The sequence below is a fragment of the Thermothelomyces thermophilus genome, chromosome 2 (assembly GCF_000226095.1).
Source record: "Thermothelomyces thermophilus ATCC 42464 chromosome 2, complete sequence".
Classification (NCBI taxonomy): domain Eukaryota; kingdom Fungi; phylum Ascomycota; class Sordariomycetes; order Sordariales; family Chaetomiaceae; genus Thermothelomyces; species Thermothelomyces thermophilus.
Window position 1 is genome coordinate 3,348,453 of NC_016473.1, and position 22,426 is coordinate 3,370,878.

The 22,426-nt window shown below is 55.6% G+C and overlaps 7 protein-coding genes and 1 non-coding gene across 8 annotated transcripts; 6 read left to right on the top strand and 2 right to left on the bottom strand.

Moving 5' to 3' along the window:
• Positions 1 to 172: 172 nt before the first annotated feature.
• Positions 173 to 2,316, top strand: MYCTH_2301715 (uncharacterized protein). The gene is made up of 2 exons (XM_003661809.1): positions 173 to 542; positions 655 to 2,316. Exons 1-2 carry the CDS (start codon positions 235 to 237, stop codon positions 1,883 to 1,885), a joined length of 1,539 nt encoding a protein of 512 aa, XP_003661857.1. The 5' UTR covers positions 173 to 234; the 3' UTR covers positions 1,886 to 2,316.
• Positions 2,317 to 3,881: 1,565 nt separating this feature from the next.
• MYCTH_2301718 (uncharacterized protein) lies at positions 3,882 to 6,828 on the top strand. Its single transcript, XM_003661810.1, has 5 exons — positions 3,882 to 4,263; positions 4,328 to 5,739; positions 5,825 to 6,346; positions 6,413 to 6,538; positions 6,654 to 6,828. Exons 1-5 carry the CDS (start codon positions 4,173 to 4,175, stop codon positions 6,717 to 6,719), a joined length of 2,217 nt encoding a protein of 738 aa, XP_003661858.1. The 5' UTR covers positions 3,882 to 4,172; the 3' UTR covers positions 6,720 to 6,828.
• Positions 6,829 to 9,927: 3,099 nt separating this feature from the next.
• Positions 9,928 to 10,399, top strand: MYCTH_100541 (extracellular membrane-like protein; the record flags this gene model as incomplete). The annotated part of the gene is made up of 2 exons (XM_003661811.1): positions 9,928 to 10,038; positions 10,217 to 10,399. The coding sequence occupies 2 exons, from the start codon at positions 9,928 to 9,930 to the stop codon at positions 10,397 to 10,399; spliced, it is 294 nt and encodes a 97-aa protein (XP_003661859.1).
• Positions 10,400 to 11,294: 895 nt separating this feature from the next.
• MYCTH_t74 lies at positions 11,295 to 11,381 on the bottom strand. The gene has a single exon. It is a non-coding gene; the product is annotated as a tRNA-Tyr (tRNA).
• Positions 11,382 to 12,766: 1,385 nt separating this feature from the next.
• MYCTH_2301720 (glycoside hydrolase family 30 protein) lies at positions 12,767 to 14,352 on the top strand. Its single transcript, XM_003661812.1, has one exon. It carries the CDS (start codon positions 12,818 to 12,820, stop codon positions 14,264 to 14,266), a length of 1,449 nt encoding a protein of 482 aa, XP_003661860.1. The 5' UTR covers positions 12,767 to 12,817; the 3' UTR covers positions 14,267 to 14,352.
• Positions 14,353 to 14,607: 255 nt separating this feature from the next.
• On the top strand, positions 14,608 to 16,638 carry MYCTH_2301721 (glycoside hydrolase family 64 protein). The gene has a single exon (XM_003661813.1). It carries the CDS (start codon positions 14,944 to 14,946, stop codon positions 16,294 to 16,296), a length of 1,353 nt encoding a protein of 450 aa, XP_003661861.1. The 5' UTR covers positions 14,608 to 14,943; the 3' UTR covers positions 16,297 to 16,638.
• A 2,512-nt stretch (positions 16,639 to 19,150) lies between these two features.
• MYCTH_2301722 (uncharacterized protein) lies at positions 19,151 to 20,067 on the top strand. Its single transcript, XM_003661814.1, has 3 exons — positions 19,151 to 19,273; positions 19,357 to 19,536; positions 19,605 to 20,067. The coding sequence occupies exon 3, from the start codon at positions 19,652 to 19,654 to the stop codon at positions 19,943 to 19,945; it is 294 nt and encodes a 97-aa protein (XP_003661862.1). The 5' UTR covers positions 19,151 to 19,273; positions 19,357 to 19,536; positions 19,605 to 19,651; the 3' UTR covers positions 19,946 to 20,067.
• A 663-nt stretch (positions 20,068 to 20,730) lies between these two features.
• On the bottom strand, positions 20,731 to 22,356 carry MYCTH_2314711 (uncharacterized protein). Its single transcript, XM_003661815.1, has 2 exons — positions 20,916 to 22,356; positions 20,731 to 20,851 (listed from the first exon to the last, which is right to left on the bottom strand). Exons 1-2 carry the CDS (start codon positions 22,315 to 22,317, stop codon positions 20,766 to 20,768), a joined length of 1,488 nt encoding a protein of 495 aa, XP_003661863.1. The 5' UTR covers positions 22,318 to 22,356; the 3' UTR covers positions 20,731 to 20,765.
• Positions 22,357 to 22,426: the final 70 nt, after the last annotated feature.

Sequence of the window (22,426 nt, forward strand, 5' to 3'; positions counted from 1 at the left end):
CGATCATCGCCGCCTTTCCTAGCCTGGTTGGAGGCTCTGTTTCGGCCTTGGTATGGTGGACTGCCACGCGGAGACAGGGGCGGTGAGGCTCATCCAGGGTGTGATTCGAGCCAGAAGCAGCGGGTTAGCCCTGAGTAGGATAAAAAAACGGGCGAACTTCCAACTGCCAACAAGCATTCCTCTCTTCTTCTCCTGTCGCAAGCTCCCGAGCAGACTGCATCCCGGTAGTCAGTCATGGCCATCGTCAACTTCATCCTGTCACCCTGGGCGCCGGTGGCCCTCTTGGCTGCGGCGGTGGTTTACTATGTCTACCCATACCTTGTAACCTACCGACACCTGAGGCACATTCCGGCGCCGTTTCCCGCCCAATTCACGAATTGGTGGTTGCTGTTGGTCTGCCGGCGGGGCAATCGATACGAAACGGTGGACAAGCTGCACAAGAAGCTGGGCCCGGTCGTGCGTATCCAGCCAAACCACGTCAGCCTCTGCGACGACGCGGCCATCCAGGTCGTCTACGGCCATGGCAACGGCTTCTTGAAATCGTAGGTCAACCAACTTTGGGGACCTGACTTTGCCCTGCATGACATGACACGACATGAGAGGACATGAGAGGACATGACAAGACATGACAGGGGAAACTGACAGGATATTCAGGGACTTTTATGACGCCTTTGTGAGCATCCAGAGGGGCTTGTTCAACACTCGGGATCGCGCCGAGCACACGCGCAAGCGCAAGATCGTCTCGCACACCTTCTCGGTCAAGTCGGTCGCCCAGTTCGAGCCCTACATCCACAGCAACCTCGAGCTCTTTGTCCGGCAGCTGGACAACCTGATCGCCCGGTCGACCAACCCCGATGGCGCGGCCCATCTCGACTGCCTCCACTGGTTCAACTACCTCGCCTTCGACGTCATCGGCGACCTGGCGTTTGGCGCTCCGTTCGGGATGCTGTCCTCGGGCGCCGACATGGCCGAGGTCCGCGCGTCGCCCGAGAGCCCGCCCATCTACGCGCCCGCCATCGAGATCCTGAACCGCCGCGGCGAGGTGTCGGCGACGCTCGGCATCCTGCCGGCCCTCAAGCCGTACGCCAAGTACTTCCCGGACCCCTTCTTCAGCCGGGGCCTCCAGGCGGTCGAGAACCTGGCAGGGATCGCGATCGCGCGCGTCAAGGCCCGGCTCGAGAACCCGCCGCCGTCGCACCGCAAGGACCTGCTGCAGCGCCTGATCGAGGGCCGCGACGAGAAGGGCGAGCCGCTCGGGCGGCAGGAGCTCACGGCCGAGGCACTGACGCAGCTCATCGCCGGCAGCGACACGACGTCCAACTCGTCGTGCGCCCTCCTCTACCACGCGGTCCGCACGCCGGGGGTGATGCAGAAGCTCCAGGCCGAGCTCGACGCGGCCATCCCCGCCGACATGGACGTGCCGACCTTCGACATGGTCCGCGACCTGCCCTACCTCTCCGCCGTCGTCAACGAGACGCTCCGGTTCCACTCGACCTCGGGCATCGGCCTGCCCCGGCAGGTGCCCCCGGACGGGCAGGGCGTCCACTTTGGCGGGCACTACTTCCCCCCCGGCACGGTGCTGAGCGTGCCGACGTACTCGATCCACCACTCCAAGGAGATCTGGGGCCCAGACGCGGACGAGTTCCGGCCGGAGCGGTGGGAGAGGCTGACGCCGAGGCAGAAGAACGCCTTCATCCCCTTCAGCCACGGCCCGCGCGCGTGCGTGGGGAGGAACGTGGCCGAGATGGAGATGAAGCTCATCGTGGCCACGTGGGCGCGGCGGTACGACGTGTCCCTGAGGCAGGCGCACATGGATACCAGGGAAGGATTCCTGAGGAAGCCGTTGGGGCTGGAGATTGCGTTGAAGAGGAGGAAGAGGGACTGAGACCGAGTTGGTTTCAATTTTTGTAACGGGGGCGCACACGACGTAACTCTGCACGTCCGTACGTACCAATGTAAATAAATACATACACATGACCGCCATAACCAATGACCTTGTTTTTAGTATTAGGTACCGGCACCAAGCTTGGAACAAAGATATTTTTGGCTTTGCATACCATCTCTGCTCTGGATTGAGTATTCACATTATTAGGCTGACCCGTCCCTTCTCGCTAACAGCCGCGAGGCCCTTCATGACGAGCCAGCCGGCCAGGACGGCGTGAAGCCACCTGCCGAGGGGGCGCTCCAGCAGCAGGGGTGCCTCGTCGCCCTGCCTGCGCCACATCCACGTCTCGTTGACGAACACGACCCGCCCGTCCTCCCCCCGCGTCTCCAGCCCGGCCACGACGATGCCCCTCACCACGGCCGGGCCGCCGCGGTACGCGCGGGGCGGATCCAGCGCCATCTCCACGCGCTCGTGGTGGCGGCCCGCCATGTCGCTGCCGCCGCCATCACCGCGGTACGCGACCGTCCAGAACCCGTTGACGCGGTCGCCCGGGCGGAAGGCGAGGCCGCGGATGAAGTGCGCTCCGAACGTCCTCCGCGCCTCCTCCGCTCCCCCGTCGTCGTCGTCGTCGTCGTCGTTGCCGCCGATCGAGGCCCAGAGCAACCAGGCCTGCGGTGTCCAGCTGAAGGCCGCCATGGTCGCCCGGACGTAGCGGGTGACGAGGTCTGGCAGAGCGGCGGCGGACGGGGACGGGGACGAAGATGGGGGTGGGACTAGGGCCAGGGGCTCCGAGACGACACGCTCGCAAGCGAGAACCCATTCGGACCCGTCGTCATCGGCCCGCACCTCCTCGGGGAGGCTGACCGGCTTCGGGATGCCCGGCGGTATGTCCGATGCGGGGTGCCTTATCTTATCGCGGATGCCGGTCACGGCGCTGACCCTGGCCGACACAACGCGGTCGAGGTATAGGAGGTAGGTGACGGGGATGGCTAGCGGTAGGATGGCCAGGCCGATGGCGAGCTTGGAGGGGATCAGAGTGCTGAATCTCGTTGTAATCATGTTGGGTGCTTTTGACTTTTTCTTTTCTTCTTCTTCTTCTTCTTCTTCTTCTTCTTCTTCGTCTTGATTTCTTCCTGTACTCGATAAGCCGAGCTGTGTGAGGAAAATGTGAACCTGGGCGTGGTTCAGGAAGGCGAGGGTCGATGTAGTGTAACAAACCGTTGAAGGAGTAATCAACCTGAACTTTCCTCCGACCAATCTGTCAGAAGCGTTACAAGCTTCTGGCGCACTAGCCACGAGCTACCCAAGTAACGAGGCACGCTCGCTGAATGCATTCGCCCAGCGCTCTCAACGACGCAAATATATTATATATTCAACGCAAGCAAGTCAAATCAATGCAAATACAACGCAAATACAACCCCCTGTCAAGCAAATACGCGGGCATGCTTACTTGAGTATATGTGACATATTTGCCAAGACCTGTACATAGTGGCTGACCGTCCTATCTATAGTTCTATAATATTACGGGCACTGGCAAATGTAGAATGTAGGATGACTACTGCTTAGTTAGAATAGCTATTGCTTAGCTAGAACAGCTATTGTCTGGTCGAATAAACGGAATTCGAAGTCTTTGAATTTTACTGTATTTTTGAGCGTTTCGGCGGCTGGTTATAAGAGTTGATGGATAGCTCGGGGCGCTGCGCCGGGATGCAAAGTAAGGGGCTCTATATTAGGTTAGGGCACTTAGTAGATTTGAGCAAGTTCAAATCGACGTAAATATTACTTACGTGTAGCCAAAGCAAAGCAAATATCGCTTTAAATTTGTGTTGTTTTCGTTGTTGAGAGCGCTAATTAATACAGTGTAATCCGTACCTTACGTATGTATGGACATGCATATGCGCTTCCCGATCGGGTATAGCGCTTAGGCCAACCTGCCTGCTCCCGCCCCCAACCCGCACGACCGCAGCAGGCGGCCAACGGCACAGCACCTTTCATTGTTTCTTACTTGCTCTTTTATCTTTTATTAGTATCATGTTTTTCGGCGGGTGCATTTCTTCTTCCATTCCCGTCCCTCTCTTCAAGTCCAAATTCTTACAACAACAACAATCTTGCTTTTTCTCTTTCCTTTTACACAACCTGTTCTGCCCTGTTTCCATTCTTTCTCGCTACTTCCGCAACGGCAACCTTCCCCATCAATCCGGTACCCCCCCCCCCCCCCAAGTGACAGATACCTACTTACAAGCTGCATCGAACCACCTAATTCCATTCCCAGAGAACGCAAGGCAACATGAGTCCTCGCCTCGTCAGATGCGCCATATGCGGTTGGTACATTGTCGGAGAAGCAGGCTCCGCTTCATGGATGGGTCAGTTTCGTGGGCGTAAGTGCATTCAGCGTGAGAGGGAACACGGAGCAACGGCTGAGTGCGCTGGTGAATTTCCCAGTGTGCCACAACATTGCAGGTGAAGAGATCTTTCTGACCGGAGTCGGTTACTACTCCGACCCGCACTTCGGAGGCTTCATCGCCCCTCCGGATCCCAGCGCTCGGTGGGACGACCCCGGCTATGATAACCCACTGGAACATGAATTCGGGGTCATGGCCGAAACCGAGATTAACGGCAAGCATGGCTTCGTCATTCACGATGCCTGCTGGTCTCTGCTTCAAGACGCATGCTACCCCGATCTGGTCCCCTGCACGAGATTCTTTGACGTTTTGAACTCCGTCCCGAGGGTGTTCGCAAGGAACATCATCGACTGGGGTCATGATTATGGGGGCCTAGCTCTCCTCTTTCCGGAGGATGACTATTTTCCATGGGAGTATTTACGCTTTGCCGACAGGGATTTTCGTGATTCGGGGCTCGACGCCGTGTACGACACCAACCCTCTTGCCTCTTCCGAGATCCAGGAGATCCTCGCCGACACTCCACAGTCTCCGCCAACCTGGGACCACCCATCAGAGTCATCCGCTACTCCCAGATCGTCCAGTGGTCTGGATCCATTCGGCTTGCTTCCCAAGGAGCTATGCTCTGCTATAGCTGCGTATCTGCCGACCCGAGATGTCTTGAACGCCCGGCTGGCATCGCGCTCCTTTTGGTTCACATTTCATAGTCAGCAATTTTGGGCGTCTCGTTTTCGGGGTGAAAATGCGGAGCGCTCATGGCTGTTCGAAGCCGCGCGGGATCTCAACACCACTGGCGGCATCGGGCGCAGAGACTGGCGCTGGCTGTACCATCGTACATCCGGTGCCCGCCTGGGAAGGACCGCTCAGAATCGGAAACGTGTTTGGGCTCTCATCCGACACGTGATGGACATATTGGAGCTCTCTTGGAACGAGCTGAACCCCGACATGGAATCCCTCCGACGATCTGCTCCCCTGCGACCCCTGTCAGATGAAGAATGCTCCGGCCCGCCGTGGGTCTCTGTCGAGGGTAGTATCCGGGGGGTTAGCGACAATCTCAGCGGCCTGCAGACGGCCTGTGTGCTTTCAAAGACTCAACGGGTGGCCATTCGAGTGGATGCTATTTCCCAAGTAGCTGCCTCGACAGTTCGCCTGGGTAGCTCGGTATACATCGCCGGCTTGTCCCTGGCTGCTACCAATGGGGAGGTCGTACGCTTGGGCTATACGGCTGCCGGCAGCCAAAGTTGTTGCGTTCATCTCTGCGGAGCGTCTCTGACTGGTTTCAACGTGGCCGTCGGCCTTGGCGGTATCCACGCTCTTCAATTCGTCAGCGGGCGTGGTACGGCGAGACGGCTATCTGCCTGGCTTGGGCATCCTGATGACGCACCAAGGACTGAACGGCTAAGTGACATCGTCACGCCAGATGAGGAGACGATGGCACTCGAATTCGGGTTTGACGTGAGACAACTTCCCTTCGCCTCTCTTGATCTGGTCGTGTTGCCATGCCTGTTCATGCTAATCGAGTTCTGGGTCCGGAATGTAGGCCTTCCGAATGGTCAGCGTTGGGGCTGTGCGGCGTGTTGAATCTCCCATGTCGAGTTCCCATAGAGCCGACGACAGTAGCCTCAGACATTCGGCGGTTTGGTATCCTGACGTGCCGTCCCCGACGCTGAACTTGAATGAAGACTTCCTACTAGCCCCCAGAACATATGTGTCGGGATTTAAGCCGCTGTTTTGGGCCCGGTTTGGTGGCCCTGGCGGGGTTCACTTGAAACATCTTGTGAAGCTCACCGTCGTTGACCTTGACATTGGCCGTATTGATTTCTCCTTTAACAATCCAAGTGTGCCAGCTGAATGCTGGAGGTTTTCACGTATCGAAGATCCCAAGAGAAAAAAAGACGAGGATGAAGACGAAGACGAGGACGAAGATGATTCCGAGATTGTCGAGTTCCCAATTGACGGGCCTGGGGGTGAAATGATCAACAAAGTCGAGGTCGGCCAGCGGCTTCTCCGGGGAAACGTTGAGAACTGGCTGTATAAGGAGGGACATTTAACCTGGCTCAAGGTACATCCTTTCCCGTTTCCCGTGCTGCGTGTCGTGGGAAGCACCCCTGTTCTAATGTTGAAACAGATACATACGAATCGTGAGCGGGCGTTAGAAGTTGGCTCAAAATACACATCGCGGAGAAACATTATAGTAGAAAAGGAGTTCAGAGCTGCTCCCGGGACTGCCATTACTGGTCTTTACGGCAGTCGGGTAATGACTAGCTTCCCCCCTTCCCCCCTTCCCCCTCTCTTCTCGAGACCTTGCCTTTTTTTTTCCTGAGCAAATTTTGTTGGAGGAATCGTGTTACTAACATGCGTATTCTCAGTGTCTTAATCAAGGATGCATCCTCATGTCGCTCGGGGTATTGACTGAGCCGCTCAGCAAGGCCTGAGGAGAAGGCCGCCTATAGGCACGGGAGGAAAACACCCGCGTCCCATGGTATAAGTTCATATATGACAGTTTCCGGAACTGTAATTACGGTACACACCTCCGCATTGAGATCTCTGCACGTTCTGGAAGGAATGGGCACTACCCACGATGGATGCAATTCTCTGTGCGATAAAGCAGAGCTCAGCTTTCCCAAGGTACCACTGCAGTAAGGCACGTATATGTACCCCGTTGCGGAGATGGGCGGTCGAGTACTCTTTGTGAGAGGGATGAACCGCCGCCCTGATGCGCTTTCAGTGCACTCAGTTGGACCCTCCTCGCCTCAGACTTCAACGTGTTCAGGCATCCGCGACCGCGCGATCGGCACGCGATTGTTTCCGATTCCGGGAAGTCGCCAGCTTTGCCTGCTTCAACAGAGTTTGCCCACGTCGTTTGGGCATCCTATATTCTATCGTACCTCAGTCGCTGCACGGAGACATCATCAGGCCGTGAATGAGGGAGAGGCTGGCCCGCTCAGCATAGGTACCTAGGTAGCCAACGCAGACCATGACGGAGACTGCGATTCGGAAGAAGAGGATGAATATATCGAAGCAGGAACACATGACACGGATTTCTTTACCCCCCTGTCACCTTTGAAACTCGCGGTTCGGGACAGCCGTAGATTATGCACCATGTGCCAGATGCCGGGGGCGGCCTGTACCAGATGCTTTGCGGTCCGGTACTGTTCCAAGAGATGCCAGTATCCATTGACTGGCCAGCTCACAAGCTCCTCTGCCGCAAACTCATTCCCTTTCTCGCGACTCGCCCGTCCAAGGGCTCCCGGTTGGGAGTTTGGTTGCCCGAAGAGACAGACAGACCACGGCTCACTTAGGTCTCCCGTCCACCACCGATGTACCAGAAGCCGCTGCTTGAGTATCCCTGGTTGGCATTTGAGCTGTGGTTGTTCAAGGCAGAGGAGACGGAGCTAGAGCGCCAGAGCACGGGCGACGCCGCCGACGCCGCCGATTCCGAGGGTGAAGGCTGGGGAAACCGGCACATAAGGGTGCTGCTGCAGAGTGTCCACGACGATGATGACAACGCCGCCTTCGCCGGGAAGCGATGGGGGGGAGAGGTGAGATCACACAAGGGGGGCGCGATCCTAATGAGACGTGACGGCTAGGCCCTGGACACCCTGGACACGGAGCTGGTGGAGGTGATATGTAGGTATTATTGCGTGGAAGAGCCTCCGAACGCTCGTAATCTCGTAGGTCTCGTTCAACTCAGACCAAAAACGTCTCCTATGAAAGCGTTTATCCTCGGCTCGCCAATAAAGCTCCTGTAGTTGCGCCCAGGGGAAAGCTTCTTCTGCCTTGGCAACCCGCAACTTACAGAGTGAAAGCTCGGTCGGAGCCCGAGCCGGCCATTTCCGAAATTTTGTTACGAAAACATCGTTGTGTTCAAGCCTAAGCATGTTGTGGTGGTAGTGAGTGCTGTTCGCCTGAGCTCCAACGTCGAGGGTGGTCAGAGGTAGCGTTGGTGGTAACAACAATGTTCTTGGCAAAAGGGACTGCTTTGTCAATGTGACCATACCTAACATTTTGTATCAGTACCTTGGGTACAAGTCGGTATCTGAGATGTCATGTTACGTGTTTGAGCCGAGCACAACGTTGTTGCTGTCACATGCTCGGTAGCTAATTACTTCATCGAGTTTGCGTCTCCGCAACTAGCTGACCGGTGAGCTGCACCATGTCCCTTTCCATTGACACTTAATTAAGTCATCTCGCAACTTCGACAACGTGACAAGACGGCGTAAATCTACCGTTGGAGCCCGCAAGAATAGAGTATGTGTAAATAAACCCAGCAAGAGAAACTAGCATATTATCTCAGCCAACTCCGTGGTAATTAGTGAGAAGTCGGTAATTAACAGCCTGAATTTTGTAGGCGTGGCCCTTGAGCCCAGGCTCTCCACCCGGAAGTTGGGCGTCTAGGCCTCGCAGACAGGTGAACACGCGAGTTGGGTGGTTGTGCTGGGGTTTTGGTCCTTCGACCGACTCCGATAGTGACCTACTCACCCTTATGTCCGGCAGTGTAACGCTCTCCGCTTCGTCCAACGCATGTGACATCGCTATGCTCGCTACGTTGCGACTCTCAATATGTTGTTCACTTTGCTTATTGGGGGCATGACACAGCAGTTTCTTGGTTCCATTATTGCGTGTGGAATAGGATGCTGGATATCCGATGATACTACCATTCCTTATGTTGAGGCCGGCGGCATGCAGAGCTCTCTGGCTCGCCCTATCACCTATCAGAGCCGTGGTATACGGAACGGGGCCGCCGAAATATTGCCCAGATAGGGAGAAGGGAGCCAGGAAGTAGATGCTCAAAGTTGCGTTTTCGTAAACTGGTGTGGAACAACATATAATTAGTAGCAGGGCTTCACATGGAAAAGAGCAGTTGCATACCTCGGCGAACAACTCATAACTCAGAAAGCATGAAACGGTAGCGGAGCTTTTCCACTATTTCATTTGTCGGATAGTTTCACTCTACAGCTCTTGGTGTAACCCCCCCCCCTCCCCTCCCCCTTCAGTCCATCTCGATCGGCGCCGAGACTTCTACCCCAGATCTCCCCGCAAAATGTAACGTCGAGGACAATGATGGTGAATTGTCCGAGGTCAATCCGGGGGCGGGAACCTGCCCATTCTTTGCTCATTGGCTCGCGCTGGATATCGGGTTATAATATGCCGCGCGTTGCTGAAGCTGACGATATGTTTGGGTGACCTAGCAGGCGTTTCAAGACCTACGCCAGTCATTTCCCTGGCACTTCAGAGCCACGACATGATTAACGTGCAATAGCGTATCCTTGACCGTGTGATGTACATGTACCTACTTTACCTGTAGCAGCCGAGGGAAACAGAATTCAGGGTTGTTGAGGTAGGGACGGGACGATAAGTCGTATTCTAGGAGGGGAAACCGGAAACCCACCAAGAGAACAGCGAGACAGAGCAGCACTGGTCTGATGACAGCTGCTTTGTCGACCAAGTATGACGAGCAAGAGCATGGAATGGCATAAATACCTGCTTCCCCTCCTCCTATGGGACTCTTTGCCTAACCACAACAGCAGCAGAGCTCAATTCCAGCCCCGAATCTTTAGGTCACACTTGTGGCAATCAAAGACACGCACAAACACAAACATAATACTCACACTCATACTCACTAATTACCAACGATTCAAGATGCAGTTCTCTACCGTCGTCGTTGCCGCCCTTGCCGCCGTGGCGTCCGCCAGCCCTGCCGTCAAGCGCCAGGCAGCGTGCCCCGAGGTGGACCAGATTCCCAAGTGCGGTGTAAGTATCCTTTTCTCTTGTTTCCCTTGCCTTTTCCTTTCCCTCGTCTCTTTCTTTCTCTCTCTCTCTCTTTCCTTGCATAAAAACGAGAGAGAGAGAGAGAGAGAGAGAGAGAGAGAGAGAGAGAGAGAGAACGGCCACAGAAGTGAAGGAGTGATTGACAAGACACCCAAAACAGTACGACTGCATCGTCAACGCCGCCGCCGACCTCGGCTGCCAGGCCGACAACTACAAGTGCATGTGCGACCAGTTCGACGCCCTCCGGTCCGGCGCGGCCACGTGCGTCCTCAGCAACTGCGGGCTCGATGGTGCCCTCGAGGTCATCTCTGCCGCTGAGGCCGTCTGTGCAGCTTGCGCTTGAGCATCCTCTTGTTTCCATTCGCTTCCCATCCAGAGGGAAAGCACTCTATTGGATGAGAAAGAGAGGAAGAAAGGTCTCTGTGCTGTAGGCAATCCTAGCGATGGTATCGAATAAAACTTGATCCCCGAATTGGAATGCGTGGCCCCTCCGGAAATGTGTTCCTATCAAGCTCCGGTGTATTAATTATTAGAGAATCAAGAAGAAAATGACAGGAGGATGACCTCCGCGCTACTTTCCGCCTGGGTTCGGGCGCCGACGTCAAGGGCTTCCCGAGTCGCCGCGATGTCAATACTTACATCACTGCTCGGCAATCGAGCTCCACTCCCTCGGTCTGGATCGATTCGAGGTTGCGGCCCGATCATGGGACCCGGCCAAGGAGGACGCCCTCTGTGCCAAGTTGCAACTGCTTGGTGCCAGGTGGTGGCCGAGCCTGGAAGAACACTCCGGTGCCGAGACGAGGAAGACGATGTACCGGGAAATGCACTCAGACCTCGACCAGAGCAAGGCGCGCTTCATCGGGGTGGCTCCGCAGGGAGGGGTAATCATGGGCTTTAGAAGTCGACGAATGCGTGGGCTCGAGAAAGGGGCTGGGTAGGATTCATAACGTCAACAGCATGGAGGAAAAGTGCAGGACTATTGTGAAGTTCGGTGGCGTTTTCTATCCAGATCCACGGGACTGCCCACTGCTTGATTTTTGTAGGACGGACCGGATAGATGATGGGAAAGAAACTATTATTGATGCTAAATCCTGAAGCGTGTCCGGCCTGGTGTCGGTAATTAACCATTCTTATCATTGCAAGCAAAGGCAGTGAAAGAATTAATTATCTGACTTGAATATGAAACATCCCATGAAAAAGAAATCAAGATACGGGGCTCAAACAATCCCAAAAAATAGTCCCCTCGACCGGAATCGAGCCGGTGACCTTTCGGTTCAATAAATTCCTTTACAGCCGAACGTGATAGCCAACTACACCACAAGGGGATTGCTTTTAATTGGTGGGTTATTCCTGCCACGCTATCTTATGAGTGAACGCTTCGGATGACTAGTCAGATTGGCATCAGCCGCTTGTTTTCTACTTTGCACTTCTCATTGGTTCCTTCTTGAACATCCTTATTCCTACCCCTCCCTTTCCTGACACGCATGGCCATGCGAACCAGTCACCCTTCTCAATTCTTTTTCTTTTTTACCTTTCAATCCCACCCTCCGTTTCCAAATAATGAACTGATGGTGCACCTTGCGTATCCAATTGAAGCACTGCGAAGAGTCTCCCCTTCCGTCCTTCGCTCAACCTGTTCCACCAAGATTTTGTCAGGCTGTGTGTGTATGATTCCATTATGGTACCCTGGAAGTCTCTTTGGTACAATTCATCCTGACTGCCTTGGGGGCAGCGGCCAATGGATGCTGAGTTTATCGGCAATGAACACAATACTGCACCAGTCGAGGATTTTCTCCCACTATTCACTCTTCTCTTACATATTACCGTATCTTAACCAGAAAGACGTATCCTGTTTCCTCTACGCCTAACTAGGCCTCGACGATCGGTCTTGTCTGCTCTAATTATTAGTACGAGCACTCATGCCGCATATAGACCGTGTTCCAAAATATTCAGGGCATCGAAGAATTTGCTGTCAACGGCGCAGCGGTCAGAGCTAAGAGAGTGAATTCAAAATGAACATTGGCGCAGAGCTAGTTGAGCCTAGATGTAATTAGGGCATATGATCCAGATTCTCAACTCCTGATTACCGCAAGTCGCAGGCCAACATGTCAGGGGTAAAAGCAACAACACTTGGTTACCCCTCGGTCTGAGCCGGCAATTCGGAGCTATCGCACCAGTCATAACGACCAGCCTTGACCTTTTAAAATCTTGTGCGTACCCATATACCTTGGTATGGGTCGGGATAAGGGCCAATACTACCTAGGACGGATATATTGCTCCGAAATTCTCAAGACGGCAGGACCGGACGTTTGGGCCCTAGTCGCCTTAGTCTTGCAAACCAGCAAAGGCCACCAACAATCAATTCAGGTCTCGGAGAAGAGGCTGGTCTGCTCAGCTCGGTCCGCCTTTTTCCGCCAACCGCCCGTCTCGGGGCGAAATTTGACCGAATTAATTATCTACCGAAAGTGAGGTGGGGAGTGGTAGGAGGAGGCTGCACTCGACCAGCCGAGAGAGCCCCAGAAAAAATGCATATTCTGGCCCTGGCGTTGCACTGTACTTTTATTATTGGAAAGCAGTCGACCCTAATATACCGACATTGTCGGCATCGTCGTTTGCGGACGACAACCCTATTCCGGCGGGATACATATTAATAATTAAACCCTTATATTCCTTCCCGCAATGCGGATTTCCAAGATACTGTCGTCATGACCCGCTATCGTGGCTTCATTTTGTCCAACATTTCGATCCCGCTCCCCCCGCCATGATTAATTCGTCTCCTTTGTTGGGGTTGGCCTTGGTGCTGGCCACCAGTCCCCTGGCGAGCGCCGACAGCACCACAATCATCAACGCTGGCTCAAACTGGGGCACTTGGGAAGGTTGGGGCACGTCTCTGGCATGGTGGGCCAAGCAGTTCGGCAACCGCGATGACCTGGCCGATGCCTTCTTCACCTTAAAGTCGACGACGGTGAATTCGGAGACGCTGCCCGGGCTTGGCTTCAACATTGTGCGTTACAACGCGGGCGCGTCGAGCTGGAACGCGGTCGGAGATGAGAGGATGGTCGAGTCCCCCAACATCCGGCGGTCGCGCCAGATGGAGGGGTTCTGGCTGGACTGGCACGACACGGACCCGACCTCATCGAGCTGGGACTGGACCGTGGACGCGAACCAGAGGTCGGCGCTCCAGAAGGCGATCGCGCGCGGGGCCAACAGGACGGAGCTCTTCTCCAACTCGCCCATGTGGTGGATGTGCAAGAACCACAACCCGTCCGGGTCCAGCGACGGCAGCGAGAACATCCAGTCGTGGAACCTGGAGCAGCACGCCGTCTACATGGCCAACGTTGCCATGATGTACCGGGACCGGTGGGGCATCCGGTTCGAGAGCGTCGACCCGTTCAACGAGCCGTCGGCCAACTGGTGGAAGGCCGACGGGACGCAGGAGGGTTGTCATATCGACGTCTCGACCCAGGCCACCATCGTGGGGCACCTGGCCAACCACCTGTCCCAGCGGGGGCTGTCGACCGTCATTACGGCGTCGGATGAGTCCTACTACGACCAGGCCCTCCACACGCTCCAGACGATCGGCAGCAGCGCGCTCAGCCGCATCAGCCGCATCCACGTGCACGGGTACCAGTACGGGAGTGGCAACCGGGCGGGCCTGCGCGAGGCGGCGGCGGCGGCGGGGAAGCGGGTGTGGAACAGCGAGTATGGCGACGGGGTGGCCTCGGGCGAGAACATGGCGCGGTATCTGCTGCAGGATCTGCGGCAGCTCCGGCCGACCGCCTGGGTGTACTGGCAGGTGCTCGACGGCGGCGGCTGGGGCCTGCTGGACGCCGACAACGACGCGGGCCGGCTGGGAGGTCCCACGCAAAAGTACTTTGTGCTCGCCCAGTTCGCCCGGCACATCCGGCCCGGCATGCGCATCCTCGACGGCGGCGCCGACAACGTGGTGGCCGCCTACGACGCCGCCGCCGCCAAGCTCATAATCGTCGCCGTCAATTGGGATGCCCCGCAGTACATCAACTTTGACCTGTCGCGCTTCGCCGGGCGCCCTGCCGACGGCACCGCCGTGCCCCGCTGGAGCACCCAGATCGGGAGCGGCGACCGCTATGTCCACCACGAGGGCGACACCACCATTAGCGGCACCAAGTTCTGGTCCTACTTTGAAAGGAACATGGTGCAGACCTTTGAGGTCGCCGGAGTGCGACTGTAAAGTATCAGCAGTAATAATAGTCAAAATACCAATCATTGGAGATATACGCACCTTGTAGTGAATTAATTATTAGTAAATAAAGGCAAGAAACACTCGAAATCATTATTTCACTTCCCTAGAAGAGCAAGCGAACGATAGTCCCGTTGGTATCCGCTGTTTAACATTCCAAACGCTTTTCTTGCCTTAAATAGGGATTTTTGGCCAAATATCCCTATTTCTTAAATGCCAAGGGGATGACTTCATCGGTTGTTTCCCTTGGGCAACAATCGATTGACTGCCTAGGAGTTTTCTTCCAAAACGGCAACTAATTACAGCCTTCTCCTTCCCCCCGCCCAAAAAAAAAAAATTTACCAGTGAACTCCTATCCTCCTTCCTCTGTTCATCTTGGGGTTCACGAGATCTGTGCTTCTCAATGTTTCTCGATTTTCCCCGCTTTGGAATTGTCTTTTGAGTTGTCAGTGCTCTGCCACAAGAATAAGTCCTTGTCGAATAATCAGGGTTTCCAGGTCTTTGTTTGCCCAATCGACGTCAGCGGCCCCGGCGGTTTCGTACCTAATTATCGAACAACACCACGATTTTTACTCGTCCTCTTTCATTTCACTAACCACCTCCGTTACCTAGAGCAATCTCTCTGGTCTAGCATCGGCAACATCAACCCAGTAAATGATCATACCACGATGCCTGACTCGCTCCAAATCCAGCTCGTCAACCAGACGACATCCAACGATGTATACGCCTTCATCACCGGGCTCGCCATACGAAACAACATGGCCCGCGTATTTCTTGGGGCAGACGGAAGAGGCCTCTATTACCCCGAACCGCCGCCGCCCGGCCGGATCCTGCAGCCGCTGACCCAAGACTGCGCCATCCCGCTCGGCCCCCCCGGGAACACCGTGACCGTGACCATCCCGCAGATGGCCGGCGGGCGCATCTGGTTTAGCGCCGAGAAGCAGCTGACCTTCCTGCGCAACCCGGGCGGACCCGGCGGCGGCGCCGCCCTCGTCGAACCCTCCGTCCTGAACCCGAGCGACCCGAACGCGGGCGTGGACTTCGCCTTTTGTGAGTTCACCCTCAACGACGACCAGCTGTTTGCCAACATCACCTACGTCGACTTCGTGCCCCGCCTGCCCGTCTCCCTGACCCTCCGGACGCGCGGGGGCGCGGTCCAGCACGTCAGCGGCATGGCACATGACGGCCTCGAGAGGGTCTGCGCAGGCTTGAGGGAGCAGGCCGCCAGGGACGGTTGGCCGTGGGACAAGCTGATCGTTCAGCCCGAAGGGCACGAGAGTCCCCTGAGGGCGTTAAATCCCACCCACGGCAATGCGGTTGGCGCCAGTTTCGACGGCTACTTTGAACCCCTCGTCGAGGACGCGTGGAGGAAATACTCGGAGTTTCTGCAGCCCCAGCCCCAGCCGCAACAGCAACAGCAACAGCAGGCCGAACCATCCGAGGAAAAGCGCCGTCACCGATTCCAGCTTTCCTTCCTCAGCCGCGGGACCGACCGGTTGCGGCCGGCTCCGTTCTCTTCATCAGGACTACCACCACCAATACCACCGCGGCCACCCACCACCCTACGCATCAACACCCAGGCGGCGCCGGGCGTCCTCGAGGGGCGCGTCCCCGCCGGGTCGGCGGAGCTGGTGATCGGCGGGGAGCGGTTTGCGCGGCCGACGACGGCCGACATCCTGGGGTGCAACAGCGGGCCGTTCGCGCCGGGGGGGGCGTCGCCGGCGCGGCTGGCCATCATCCCGCGGCTGGCGGCGGCCTTCCAGCGCGGCTGCGTCTGCGCCGTGCGCGACCACCCCTCGGACCCGGCCACCTTCTACCCGCGCGACGGCCGGCCGGCGAACCACTACGCCCGCGTCGTGCACGAGTGCAACCTGGACGGCAAGGGGTACGCGTTTGCGTACGACGACGTCCAGCCCGACGGCGGCGCGGACCAGAGCGGAAAGGTGAATGCCGGCGACCCGGACTTGCTCATCGTCGCCGTCGGCGGTCGCGGCGCATACGTCGGGGATAGGATGCCGTGAGAGAAGAAGAAGAAAAAAAATGTAATGAAAGAGAGAAAGCAAAAACGAGGGAGGCTCTGGACATTTTCGGCTGGCATGGAAAAGGTTGATCTTGGTGTGGATTTAATATCGATCAATATTATAATACCCTGGCTCGCTTTGATGCGAAAACCATGAAAATGCAAATAGACAATGTAAGCGCCAACCCAGAAAACGCCACGCTCCCTTAATTATACAGCCTAATAGATCTGCTGGGCATCGTACGCGCGAACGCTTTCCATCCATTTCCGCACCTCGCCTATGTCTTTGCACACATGATGCTGTTCATCATCTGTGTCAGCCCGGATCCTGAGCGCCGGTCCAACCTCTTTCGAATCAAAGGAGCAACAGCAGAAGAAGATGATGATGTTGAAGAAGAAGAAGAAGGAGAAGGAGAAGAAGAACGTACCGCATCCCAGCCGTCCGACCCGCCGTTGTGGTCGGGGAACGTCGTCTCCAAACCCTCGAGCGCCGTGTCGGCGTTGCAGAGGATGGCCTGGCGCATGTAGCTGAAGCAGTGGATCATGTGCCAGTGGTGATCCTCGGGCAGCGGGACGTTGGTCTTGAGCCCGGCGTAGGTCTGGATGACGGCCCACAGGCAGTGCAGCTGGTGCGTCCACGAGGTGGTGAAGACGGTCTCGCCATCGTACCACGATATCGGCGTCGGCAGGTCGTGGTACGCCGACGGGTCGTCCACCCTCTGGAAGCCGATCCCCTTGGGCATCAGCTTGTTCCACCGGTCGAGCACTTCGGGCTCGAAGAATCGGGAGATGTTGTTCGGCGCGTAGTCGTCCTCGGGCTCAAACTTGACGATCCTCTGCGAGACTTTGGCGGGCGCGCGGTTTGCTGTCAGCAAACGAGGCTTGAAAAAAAAAAAAAAAGAAAGAAAGAAAGAAAGGTTGGCAGGCGATCCGGATTCGGGACACTCCCTCCAGTCGCTCCCGCTTCGCCTAGTCCTGGTGCACACTTACATCTTGGACTGAAGCCCGTAATGTCGCCGCTCAGCTGGTAGTCTTCGGCTCCTAACGGACGCTGCTGCATGCGCAGAAGAACAACTAGAATGGCCACGAGCAGGGTGGTGTCGATGAGCCACCGCCACGAGTTGAAGATGGCGCACATCCGTTTCGTCCTCGACTCGCGAGTCGGCGCCGGCATCGCTTCCTCCAGTCTCCATGGTTTCTCCTCCTCTGTCAATGACCCAATTTCCGTGCTTGACCTGTCATCGCCATCGTCCTGCCCAACGTTGTGGTATCCGGCCCCGCCTTTCCCTTGTTGGTGCTTCTTGGGCGCCATCTTATTATACGGATTATGATCGGATTGCGGCACAGTTCAGAGACGAAGCGGGATAGGACGATATACACCAGGTATACCGTAGCAAAGTGTGGCAAGAAAATGCGTAAGTTTGAGCGTTGACTGCAAACGGGATAATAATCATTGTAGCAGAACCCGATTTGGCGCGCAGCTGGTTTAAAGGTTCAAGAGGTCTCAATGACTGCTCTGGCTCTGTTTCTCCCAAGCGGAGCTATCCATTGTCGTCTCGCCCTGGGATCGTGTCTCAAGCAGCCCTGCTGAAACGTGCCGTTTGTGAGCAAGGCAGCATTTGCGCCAAGTCTGAGACGATCTGGAGAAGCAAGCACTTGCTTGCTGGAGGCGAAAGGGGTCAGGGGTCCCCGCAAAACGGAGGTAAAAAAATGAAAAGGGTAATTAAAGAATAAAAAGAAAAGAAAAAACACCGACTGTGGCGATTTTGGTCCATCGCGGAACTCTGGAGTCAGATCGCGTACAGTTTTTTTTAAAAAAACAGTGCACATGTTTATATCGCTTCTTCCCTTTAATACTCTGGGAGCACTTCTTCGGGGTCATGGTTGAAACAGAAGTGAGCGACCCTTCCGCACCCACTGTTTCGGATCTCCCCTCCCCTACGCCCGGCACCTTGGTGAGCGATCTGCATCGCGAACACAATGATTCCAAGCAAAATCAGGAATTGTTAGAACGGGTCCTCGGGAATATAAAAACTCCCGAGAACCTTTGCATCTAATAAATGGCCATGATCCCATCTAACCTAAGTTCTCCCTGAAGCCCGCAGTCTGTATCAATGCATTGCTTGTGCTTGCAGTAAGTCCCCTCTTCTCTTGTGCCGTTTCCTTGCGAAGCCGCCTTTCATCACTCGTGAAGTCTGATCTGCGACAGCCGACAATCCGTAATTCCCTACGCCCTTCGTGTTGCGCAATCGTGCCCGCATCCTGACAATATTTTCTCTCCCCTCAACATGCCATTTTTCTCCCAAGGAACATCGGCACGCCCTGTCTGTTCAGGTCGCCTTGCGGGCAAACGCAGATCACAACGGTGACGCGGGGCCTTCACGTCGATGAGGTGACCACTTGTCGTATGTTCCGCCAATGACACCGCGTGCAGGCAACATGTTCATTCATCCTGTAACTATGGGTCAGCGCTGGTCGCTTGCTAGAACGCTGCTATAGATAGAGTATTCAGTACCCAAGGATAGCTTTGCCTCATAGCTGACTGTCAGTTTGTGGCAATCAATGCGCAACCATTCAGGTCATCAACTTGGTAAACAGTTACATTCGGGCCCATGGGCTAACCAATCTGTGCCTCCACTAGTCAAGGTGCCATAGGTCAAAAACTGCCAACCGGAGCAATGACTGGCCCGGCTTGTCAGCCCAAAAATAGCTCTGCCTTTGCCAAGCTCCTTTTGCCGTGGCCGCAGCACTGGGCGAAATGGGATAGCATAGCCGCTTCTGAGAGCTGCTTACACTAGAGCACACAGATCTGCAAACCCTCTGCTACTATTCTTTCCCCAACTGCCAGACGAGATAGACGCGCGACGCGCCGATCATGCTTGGGACTGTTATGGTTGGGCCGCTCCAAATTCGGACCCACGATTCGGCTGACGGTCGGTACATTCATTCTGCCCCGTCTTGGCCATCATGTTTTGCTAGTAAGCTCATGGCGGCACGACGAGAACAACTGGCCGAGCTGATGATTGATCCCTTCCACTCCTCCGTGAGAATGCATCGACAGTTATCCTCTGAGGGCACGGAGTTGGGTACTTAAAGGGGTCGACCGTCGCCGACTCGAAGCACCATCATCACCATCATCATCACTCCCAACATAAGCTTCGCAGCAGCCCAGCATCCCAACAAAGCAAGTGACCTCAAAAAAGAAAACCGACCGAGTCTTCTCTTTCTCGCAAGCAAACAAGTCAGAAAACCCCGGACCCCAACAAGTTGTTCGTCTTCACCAACTAATTAACTAACAACCTCCCATAGAAACCTTATCTCAAGGCGATCCCAATACCACAACAAGATCAAAAAAAATGAAGGCCAGCGTTCTCGTCACCGCCCTCCTTCCCCTCGCCTCCGCCTGGAAGCTCCAGCTGTGGACCACCGACAAGCGCCACGTCACCGCGCACGGGACCACGAACAGCGGCTGCAAGAACCTCGCCTTCAGCCCCGTCCTCAACGTCAACAAGCTCAAGTTCGAGGAGTCCGCCTTCGCGGACACGGTCGAGCTCTACGTCAACAAGAACTGCGACGGGCTGAGCTACCGCAACGACGGCGGCACCTACAACATCAAGGCCCGCAAGATTCGCAGCTACAAGGTCTACTGAGCAAGCCGTTTTCTTTTTGCTGCCATCCATGAGAGTGAGCGGCGGGATAGAGAATGGGTTGAGTCGGATGATTCAATTCGGTTTTCATGTGCTTAACTTAAGGTTGGGGTTTGGGTTGGCATTCGGTTTCGCACGGGGACACGCTAAATTACCTAAGATTACTTGGTAATAGCTAGCAAACCGGTCTTTTTTTTTTCTGATCTGGTCTGTCTTGTCATTGGCTAGGTACAGTGGCGTGTTGCTTGGCTCGAAGAGAATTGACATCGTATGTACAACCATTGATAAATAAATTCAGCAAACCCCCGCGTCTCATCAGCTCTTGGACTGTCTTTGTCCTTTGTTCAGTTCGCCGTCTGTGTGACAAGTTGCCCATTCCGCATCTTTCAGTGCCTCGGCAAGTTGTCCAGGTTTCACCACACCAGCTCAGCTCGGCATCCTCTCCGTCTTCCTAATCCCTCCTCCCCGACCAAGGTTCTAATACTTGGGAATACTGGAGCATCACACCTCCCACTCCTGGCCATGCCCGAGAGCCCCGTCTTCACATACTTCCCCATCGAATAACTCTCCCTTTCTGAGAGCACCGCGAAAAGCCCCTATCCCTTCAACGTATAATACCACATCAATTTTAACCACCCTCTCGGAGCTCAAATTCATTCCGCGATGACGCATGCATCGAATAATTATACCGTACCCTAATGGTGTATAATTTATGTGTGGATATGCCCCTCTCGTTTTTCAAACGGCGCCGCAGCCGTCGGGGCTTGATTTGCACGTTCTATTGTGGCTGGACGAAAGGAGAGACCAGACTAGGAGCCCGAGTCTAGTTGTCCTCTTCGTCCTCGCCCTCCTCTTCTTCATCGCTTGTCTCCTGGTCGTCCTCGTCTTCTTCTCCCTCGGAGTCGTCTTCTGCAAAAACCATTAGCCACTTACTCATCCCAAGCAGATCTGTGAACAGCGCCGAGGTACGTACCATCCATGGGCTGGAGTTCCGATTGTCGCGGCCATTCCACAACCATGGCCTCGATCGCTTTCGCGACGGCCTTCTCCAAGCTTATTTTGTCGGTGGAGCACGTCCAATTCTGGGCGGTAGAGTCGTCGGAAACTTTGAAGGACACTCCGCACCTCTGCCGGTCCCACCCAACGAGGATGCTGCTCAGATCCAGCACCCGCAGGCTCAGCCCTCGGATTCTGCTCAGCTCGGTCAAGCACCGCTTCCACGGGTTGACCAGGTCCTCTGGCCTCCTTCTAGCATTCTCATACTCCTGCAGGCTGACCTGGCGCAGGTACAGCGATCTCAGGGTGGGCGCGAACTTGGAAGCCAAGCCGAGGATAACTCTTGGTTCCAGAACGACGGTTCCCAGGTCGAGGCGCTCCAGATGTGCGAGCTGGATGGGGCCGGCGTCGAATGGGGCTACGGGGGTTTTCGAGTCCTTGAGGGCCAGCCACAAGAGTAACTCCTCCTGGTCTTGAGGCTGGGACTTTAAGGTGAAGTTGAGGCGCAGCCAAGTCAGGTTGATGGTGCGGGATAAGAATCGCTGCAGCATGAAGAACCTCATTCTCTTTGGGTGCGTCAAGTCGAGCGTGAGGTGGAGCGTCTTGAGATTGGCCAGAAGCGACGACACCGGGCCCTCGATTCGTGGCGGGATATAGAAGGCGGTGTCGTGAAGAGCGAGAGCAGCGTAACCTCTGCCCCTGATGGGAACCTCGAGACTCTTTGGCCGGGCCTGTGCAACGGCGAGACCAGCGACGGCGGCGGCGAATATTTGACTCGTGTAGGGGTCGTCGTCCCCCTCCAGCCTAGGTTGAACCGTGGTGTTGGCTAACCTCGAGAGCGTTTTGGCGCCCCAGCTTGTCCATTGTGTCCCTGGTCCGTCCCGACTGCGGCTGGGAGAGTTGAAATCGCGGATGTCGACAATCTCCAGGTTGGCAAGATTAGCGAATGCCTCGGCTAGCATGTCCCGAAGCCCGCCCGTGACCAGCAGATGCATTTGGTCCGCTTTGGCCAATTCCAAGCGGGCCCTCGCCTCGCTATTCCTGTCAGAATTACTAAGATTCCACAAGGGATATGAGGGAATGAAAGGGCGGTCGACGGATAGGATAACATGCTTCAGGACCGGGGACAGAGTGGGATGTTTGGAAATGTCGATCAGAGCTTGGAGGCTGTCTGTGGTAGCCATGAATTGCTTCTTGCGGAAGAACTCGTGTGCGAACGAGTTAAAAAGACTCCTCTCCAACGCTCGGCAACTCAGTCGTACGTTTCCGAGATCGGGTGTCGTGATGTGAGAGGTGATCCGCAGGAGAATCTCCAACGGGACTTGGGCGAGCCGAGACTCGAGTTGCGGGTTCACCGCCGAAGACTGATTCGCCGCCATAGTTGTTGTGCTGGACATGGCCGAGGATGGTCAATTGGGACCGTTGGCAGCATTTACAGGAAACAGTATCGGGTGGCACTTTGAGGTGATTTGGTTTCGGGCGTCTCTT